Source organism: Pygoscelis adeliae, unplaced genomic scaffold (assembly GCF_000699105.1).
Source record: "Pygoscelis adeliae isolate BGI_AS28 unplaced genomic scaffold, ASM69910v1 Scaffold505, whole genome shotgun sequence".
Taxonomy (NCBI): domain Eukaryota; kingdom Metazoa; phylum Chordata; class Aves; order Sphenisciformes; family Spheniscidae; genus Pygoscelis; species Pygoscelis adeliae.
Genome location: NW_008824811.1, coordinates 734,970 through 743,440, shown reverse-complemented (window position 1 = coordinate 743,440; position 8,471 = coordinate 734,970). Strand labels below are relative to the sequence as shown.

The 8,471-nt window shown below is 52.6% G+C and overlaps 1 protein-coding gene across 1 annotated transcript; it reads left to right on the top strand.

The window, feature by feature from the left end:
* The first annotated feature begins 3,991 nt into the window (after positions 1-3,991).
* On the top strand, positions 3,992-8,152 carry LOC103917135 (galanin receptor type 2-like). The gene is made up of 2 exons (XM_009324242.1): positions 3,992-4,369; positions 7,360-8,152. The coding sequence occupies exons 1-2, from the start codon at positions 3,996-3,998 to the stop codon at positions 8,096-8,098; spliced, it is 1,113 nt and encodes a 370-aa protein (XP_009322517.1). The 5' UTR covers positions 3,992-3,995; the 3' UTR covers positions 8,099-8,152.
* The last annotated feature ends 319 nt before the right edge of the window (positions 8,153-8,471 follow it).

The following is an 8,471-nucleotide window of genomic DNA, read 5'->3' as shown; positions in this document are numbered from 1 at the left end:
GACTGTGGCCAGGCTGGGCACAGGCGGGGGGGGGTGCCTGGCAGGGTGCTGGAGGGCAGCGGGGGCTCCCAGCCTGAGCCCCCGAGCTGGCCAAGAAAGGGGGCTCTGCCTTGTCCCGCCTCAGAGCGAATGAGGCGCTTGACTGCAGCTTTGCTGCGCAAATGGGGAAGTGGAGGCACTCTACAGCAATGGCAGCAGCAGACAGAGCCCGGGGGAGCTGGCTCCCAAGCCTACTGAAACAGGGAGTTTGAACCGCCTGCTCCCTGTCGCATCTCTCCTCTCCCTGCTCCTGTCTGGCCAGACCAGCAGGATCTGTGTTCTCCCCCCAGCACTGCTGTTTCTGTCCTCTTACCCTGCCTCCTCCTGCCCTTCTTGGCCTTCGCTTGACACCGGAGCTGGCTATGCTGGCTCACGGGCATCCCTGGCATGACCTGCTGCCTGCCCACACCAAGGCTCTGTGTTGGTCTTTTTGGTACCCCCACACAGATGGGTACTGGGAACCAGTCTCCCTGCCAATCCTTTACGAAACCCTCATTAGAAAAATCAGGTCTCTTGAGTCCCAACTTTGCCACTGATTGGGTTTTCATCGCTGGGAATATTGCCTCCTCCATCACATCGCCTTTGCCCCTGCTAACCCTGAGTAGCAGATGTGGGAGAGGAGCCCTGTTGCCCATGCTCTGCATTTTCCCTCTGCTCAGAGCAGGTGTCCCTCTCACTGCTAGTCAAGGATATACTTTCAGAACCAAGTGAAACTCAGGAGCATTGTCATAAACCAGTTCACAAAATAGTAGGGTGTGAAATGGTTGCAAAATGCTTCCAAGGGACAACAGAGCCATGGGGGTGAGTGGCAGCTTACTGAGAAGACACTAAATAGGGATTGGGAGACATCCCACTCTGCCAGAGATGCTCTGAATGACTCTGAGAGAGTCTCTTAGCACCCCAGTGCCCCAGCATCAGTGTCACAGTTCGTATGTGTCACTTAAGAGACCCTGCTTTCACTCTCTGCCTGTTCTATTGCTGTTCTGTCTGTAGGCAGGACTGTGCACGGAAGGGTGGATCAGAGCTAAGCCAACAGAGATAAAGGTTTGCTTCTCTGCTGCATCAGTGAATTCCCTGATCCAACCAGTTACAAAGGAACCTCTTCATGCTCGCTGTGTCTCAACTCCCATCTGTAAAGGGGACTGAAGCACTACATTGACTTCATGTAGATGGGTCATGAGCCATGGGCGACCAGGGAGAACCTCAAAGCTGTGGCAAGGGTACAGCTACCAACCTGCCACCACATCCTTCCTGGCACTCTGCTCCTGGCCACTGGCTGTCCCTGAAAAGAACGCACCAAGCTCCCCGAATTCCCATTCCTACAGGCTCAAGAAATAAGCTTGGAGCTGAGTGGTAAAGGACAACAGTAGTGGCTCCCTGACAGCCAGAAACAGTTTTCCAAGTAAAGCATGAGCTGCTCACGTGCACATCAAGGGATGTCAAATTTGGATTGCAACCAGGCTATGTGATGTGCAAGTACTCCAAAGTGATTTCACTGCAGGTCGCACCAGTGAGGGGGATGTTTGCAGAGTCGCCTTCCTTGATTTGCAGAGGCGTGCGCAGGTATTCCCTGTCTTTTTGTTCTCTTTAGAGCAGCCTTTGAGGAGGGCTGACTAGCAGCTCATCTGCCTTGCAGGAGAGAGCAAAGAGAGGACGCTTGGCAATGAGATGGATGGGGGGAGATGCAGGGTGAAGTAGCCAGAGACTCTACCAGGCAACACAGGCACTGTCTGGGTGGGATGAAGTTGGTTTCTGGCTGAGCTGTCAGCTCTTCTCCAGCTTTCCTAATATCTTTCTCAGCCCCATGGAAGAAGGATCTCAGTGCCACAGCCTTGCATGGGGTATAATCCCGAGCACAGCCTAAGCCAGTGCAATCAAGTAGAGGTAAGAATAAAACACCAGTGGCAGCCTGAGTTGCTTTCCCCTGCATTCAGGGAAGCTTCCTGGTCCCAGAGGAATTAGGCAGCATGAGAAGAGACCAAGGTCCTCAGCCAGACTCTGGCACCAGACCCTCTGTCAGACTCCCATCCATCTCTCTCTCTCCCACTCCTGCCAGGGCCTGGGTAAGCTCCCCTGCTTCCCACACATCCATACTGCATGGGGTACAATATCTTCTTCACATGGCTGCAGGGGAACTTTTGCTTGTACTGAGAGCCGACACTTGCCATTTGAATTGGCTTTGTTTGGACACAGAGGCAGAGCTAGCAAAACTAAGTAGTATGTACTTCAGTACTGGCCATCCCAGCTTTCCAGAGGAAAGCTCATCCCTCTGCCACACAAGCAGCATTCATGAAGCTCAAGGTTACTGTAAAACAGAAGAGTCTAAGGCAGACATAAAATTTCAGTGCTGCAGCTGCCACAAGGCAAATTCACATTCAGAGCAACTGAAGCCGTCCTTGTGAAATCCCCTCTGCTTCGGGATGGGTAGGTGCTATGGGAGCAATCCACATGTTCACAAATGAGGTGCAATGGCCTTTTGGGTCCCAGAGAGCAGAGTCCAGCTCCCAGGTAGCAGCATGAGTTTCCTGCTGCCTGGACAGAGGAGAGGCTGCCATGCCAAGTGGGGTATTTGACTTGTACCAACTGTTGGGCAGTGCACAACAGGCCAACCAAAAGACCGCATCCTGCTTTGGCACTTGCCTCTGGGGGTACTCACAACTGTACAGGAATGGTCTCATGGCAGCTGTGGTAGTGTTGAACAGAGCTCAGTATGATTCCAGGCAGCTTGCTGGCATCCCCAAATCTGCACTGATACCGAGAACACTTGTAGCCAGGGACCCATGCTCACATGCCCCTTGCAGTTGTTCTGCTTCAGGCACTCACACTGCCAGTGCTCCCCAGGGAGCACTTGCTAATTTCCCAGCCTGAAAGAGAAGGCACAAGCTAGAGGTTGGTTTCTTGCACAGACTCTGTGATCTCCATACTCATGGTGAGCCAGCCTTGGGCCACGCACTCTGGTAACCACAGCACATCCCTACAAACACTGCGGGGGGGTGGGGAAGAACCCAAACCATGTGTTTATTCAAGGGAAGCTGTGCCTGTATCTGTGTGTGATATTCCCCCGGCTCCAGAACTCAAAAACATGCAGACAGATTTCTATGCCTGTGACAGAGAAACTAGTGTTACTACGTACAACCTCACCTTCTGCTTTCGGTCCAGATGCTTATTTTGGGGGCAGGGGAATGATACAAAAAGTCTAAGTCCTGGGGAGAGCTGCCTTGTGAGACATAGAAAGGTAATATGTATCTGGGTCACTGAAACCAAAGCAGGAGTGGTCCCATCAGAGCTGTCCTCCTCAGAAAGTCCCCACCTGGGCACAACATGGAGCTGTGTAGTAGCTGTCACTGCCAAAAGCAGTGTGCCTAGTGTGCGAGGCACATTTCAAGCCCTGTGCCTAGTGTGCGAGGTTTATTCTAGGAGCAAGTACCAAAAAAGCTGGGAGCAGGGGAGAGATAAAACTCTGCATGTCAGTATCAGGGGAGAAAACATCTTGGCTTGTCCAACTGGTTGGTTTGGGGCTGGAGCCTCATTGCTGGGAAGGAATGTCACACACCCCCCCGCCATCAGCTGGACCGGCTGGGAGGTGGAGATCCTGGCTCCATTCTCCCACAGAGGAGGAAGCTGGGGACAGATGCCGTCCTCTTCTCTCCCGCAAACCTCACTTCCAGTATCATCAATCCAAGGCAGCATCTGAACATGGCTGTGGATTCACTCCAGGGCCAGAATGGGGGAGCAGGGCACCCCTTACCTGCAACCTAATCCTACGTGTCCTCCAGGCCAGCAGTGTCCAGAGGAACTTGCTGAAAAGCATGTGGGTCACAGAACTGAAAATGGGGCTCTCTGTGTCCAGTGAGGCCAGGCCCATCAGCCAAGCTAACAGGCTAAGCAGTGTTTCTCCAGTCTCTCACATCTTTCCCTGTGTTGCCCCAGGCTCCAACGTCTTACCACGACACAGAATGACGGAGCACGAGGACTTCGCGAGCTTGGCTGGGTACTGGAACTCCTCCAACAGTTACCAGTTCAGCCCTGCCAGTGTCATTGTCCCTGTGGTCTTCTCCCTCATCTTCCTCCTGGGCACAGTGGGCAATAGCCTGGTGCTGGCAGTGCTGCTGCGCAACGGGCAAATGGGCCAAAACACTACCAACCTCTTCATCCTCAACCTCAGCCTGGCTGACTTCTTCTTCATTGTCTTCTGCGTGCCTTTCCAGGCCACCATCTACTCACTTGAGGGCTGGGTCTTCGGCTCCTTCATCTGCAAGGCTGTCCACTTCTTCATCTACCTCACCATGTATGCTAGCAGCTTTACTCTGGCTGCCGTCTCTGTGGACAGGTAACAGTCTAAAGATGAGCTTGGGCTGGGGAAGGAGGGCAGTCTGAGAAGCTGGGCTGAGTGAGGGCATGGGAAGATCGTGGCCCACCACCATTAGGAAGATGGTTCAAACCCCAGTGGTATTGATCCATGCCAAAGGCAATTTGGGGTCCAGTTGTGTCTCCCTTGCCCTAACAATCCCCAAGCAGCCCTTCCAGATCTCTCGAGTGCAAAGCTGGTGCTGCTCCTGTCTGTGCTTTCTACAGGAAAGACCTGCCTTGTGGTTAGAGCACTTGAGACCCAAGCTCAGCTCCCCACTGTGCCACAGACCCAATGAGAGTCACCTAGCTCTGTATTAGAGATGGCACTTAGAGCGTAATAGCTATTCCCAAGCCACCATTTCAGAAAAGCATCATGTGCAGGCAGCAAGGTAAACAGAGGGCACTGTGAGAGAAGCCACATAAATACCCAGGAGAGATCACAGTCCTGCAGCAAACACATCTCTCATTCCCCAGGGGCTGCCAGCCCAGCACAAAACCTGTTCCTGTTTTAGCAGTTCCTGTTCCCCCACTGCCCCCAGCCTTCCTGCACCCTGTGCAGAAAGGCACCCGCACCATGAGCAAAGTCCCTTCTAGGGAGGTCACCCAGGACAGTCTGGCCCTGATTGGTGTCACCTACATTGTTCCCAAGGGCTCTGTAAGGCGACCGTGTCAGCTGCCCCACTTCTGACTGAGCCCACACTTATGGTCCAGGATGAGGAAGAGGTCCCCACTGGGGTAAGCTCCAGCCTTGACTGCCACAGGGAACACATCCTGGCCCATCTTGCTCCTTGTGTTTGCTTCCAAGGCACCAAAGACAAGATAGGGCCAAACAGCCCTCAGCAATGAGGAGGTTCAGGCAGAAGGAAACTTCAGTACCAGGGAATATCTGGGACGGGTTAAATCCCAGCAAAAAGTGTGGTTGGACTACTCTTCCAGCCCCTTTCCACTTTGTCCTGCTCCCAGGTGCCACCTGCAGAAACAGGCACCTGGACTCAAACAGCGATCTGACACTTCAGCAATGCACCCTGAGATGCCAGCGTCCCCTGGTTGGGGCAAGGGGGTTGCACTGAATCCCCGACAAAAATATCCCAATCCTCTGGGACTCCAGTTACACAGTTTGGCTGTTGTCACAAGGAAGACCTGAGATTTCTCATGGTCTAAGCCTCTTGCTTCCCTGCACCTACATCACCTGAGTGCAGTCTGCCTCTCCAGCCAGCTCAGAACTGGGGACAGTATCTCAAAAAAGAAGGACGTTTTGGCAAGGTGCCTGTGTTCTCTCGCTTTCTGGTGACGCTTGTGTGCTGTAGTGCAGTGCTCCACCTGCAGGTGGCTGCATTTCAGCGTGACGTGAAGCGATTCTCGCAGAGCTGCCGGCGATGTTCGGGATGACCGGGTGTCGAGGGCAAAAGACTGAAACTTCTGAAAAATGAAGTTGTTTGAATCAGAATTGCATTGCCATGTTTTCCATCACATCACATGCTGAACAATGAACTCCTTAAAGGCTTTGAACATGAAACTATATCAGAATGTTGGTCATCATTCACACACACCCCCCTCCTTTAACCTGTATAGGAAGCTCCAGAAAGCCACTTGATTACAATTCTGCAGAATATCAATCCTGTACTAGGACAGCTTGAGGAAGTACTCAGAATCATTTTAATGTCCCTATTAATTACCTTCCCTACTGTAGAGAAAAATTCCTCCAGGTCTCTCGGTCGAATTCTTGCAGCCAGCTGCATGCAGAATACTGTTCGAGCATCCCTCTCTTCAGGGGTAAGATTATCAATAGGTTCTCTGGAAAGAGAAAAGTTCAGTTAAAAAAGAAAAAAAAATAACCTGAATTAAGATAACTCATCTCTGGACCATGCACGAAACTTTAAATAATCAGTACTTCGAAGTCTGATGGGGGAAAAATACACCTGCCATATTAAAAAAGGCAGGGTCAAGAACCGAAGGGAATACCTAATATTATAATAATAATAATAATAATAATAATATTTCCAAAACGCAGCACTGTCCCAGCTACTAGGAAGGAAATTAACTCTGTCCCTGCCGAAACCTGGACACAAGACCAGCAAGTAACAAGGGTTTTGTCATACATGTGACCCTTCACACTAACTGCATGTCTTATCTACCTGCTCTGCTGGCCTTACAGTGCATCAAATGAGCATCCTTCTGTAGACACTGGCAGGCTGAGGCTGCAGCAGTTGCACTCCTGTCTATGCTGACAGCTCCTCTCCATCCCCTACCCACAAGCACCAAGTCACCTTCTCTCCTTGCTGACATCTGTATCTTTGCCCTATGGTGTTGCCTGGAGGTGGAGGAGCAGAGCTGGCCATCACACTGTATCTGGCCACTGTTGCTGGAGGGAGCAGACAGACCATCACTGCCTGCTTTGGGCTGGCCTGAGAAAGCACAGTACCAAAAGGCAAGGACCCACCTGGTCCCTTTGGTACCAAGGTGGAGGCAGCCACAGCTCCAGTGAGCAAATCTCCCCTGTACCAGGCTGGAGAAGGCTGGAAATATGCCCTGTACCGAAAGCTGGAGAAGGCTGGAAATATGCCCTCAGTGGGCAGGAGCCTGCACGGTGCCCATCAGCCAGTGAAGCTTCCCCAGGTCTTGAATCTTCCGTTCAGACCTCTTTTTGCTGGATAAATTCTGCCAAGCAGTGGATATCTGCATGGTCTCCACAGCACTCTCTCTCTGGCCCTAGCTCAGGGACATAACACACCCCACCATGTATGGAGGGGTGAGCCAGCCTAAGCCTGTGGGAGAAGAAGCATCCTTGCTAGAAAGAGAAAAGCTGCTTTACCCAGGACTGTATCTCAAAGAGGGTGTGAGATAACAAGTAGGGCCACTTGCTCAGGGACCTTCAGGAGAATGAAGGAAACTCTCTTGTCCCTGGAGCTTATGTGGCCAGGCAGAGCTTGGCTAAAATCTCAGTCCTTGTTGCTTTGCTCTCCCCTCCAGGTACCTGGCCATCCGCTATCCGCTGCGCTCCCGGGAGCTGCGGACCCCCCACCCTGCAGTGGCTGCCATGGTTGTGATCTGGGGCCTCTCTGTGGTCTTTGCTGGGCCCTACCTAAGCTACTATGACCTGATTGAGTGGGAGTCCAGCTACATCTGCATGCCTGGCTGGGAGGAGTGGAGACGCAAGGTCATGGACACCAGCACATTTGCCTTTGGCTATGTCATCCCAGTGCTGGTCATCAGCCTCTCCTACACCAGGACCATCAAGTACCTGTGGACAGCAGTGGACCCTCTGGAGGACATATCAGAGTCCAAGAAGGCCAAGCGGAAGGTAACCAAGATGATCATCATTGTAACCATCCTTTTCTGCCTCTGCTGGCTGCCCTACCACGTAGTCATCCTCCGATACCTCTACGGAGACTTCCCCTTCAACCAGGCCACCTACGCCTTCCGCCTGCTTTCCCACTGCATGGCCTATGCCAACTCCTGCCTCAACCCCATTGTCTACGCCCTGGTCTCCAAGCACTTCCGCAAGGGCTTCAAAAAAGTTTTCAGCTGTCTCTTGAGGAAAAAGCACCGCAACAAGGTGCATGTGGTGCACGCTGCCCACATTGTGCCTGGATTTGAGGCAGGTTCCACTGAAGTGTCCCAGATGCATGAGGACAATAACAGGTGCGAGCTGAACCCAGCCTCTATGGTAGTCCCCTCCAGTTCCTCCAAGCCCCTTCGTATTTCTTAGTGGCCACGCTCCACACCATCTGCCAGCTCGGCTGTGTCACCAGCTTCAGGCCACCCTTTCCCACTGGGTGAGAGAGGATGCTGGAAAGGCAAGCCAGAAACTGCTTCTGGCCTTGTTGTTTGTTCCCATTCCATACACCACCTGTTCTCCTGAGCCATCTCCCCACAACATGCTCCATGCAAGGGAAGGAATAGACCCACACTTACTCCTGATCCTCAGACCACCTGGACTCCAAGGACTAAAACTCCAGCTCCTCTGTTGGCTCCCATCCTTCTAACTCCTCTGCTCCGTGGCCCCACTGCTCTGGACACATTGGTTAGTTGTCAAAGTGTCTCTTCTGCCTCCCAGTGCCCCATCTGGCCAGACTGGCTCC

Coding starts and splice junctions, on each gene's coding strand:
- LOC103917135 (XM_009324242.1), top strand. CDS start 3,996: ATGACGGAGCACGAGGACTTCGCGAGCTTGGCTGGGTACTGGAACTCC. Junction 4,370..7,359: donor GCTGCCGTCTCTGTGGACAG/GTAACAGTCTAA, acceptor TCTCCCCTCCAG/GTACCTGGCCATCCGCTATC.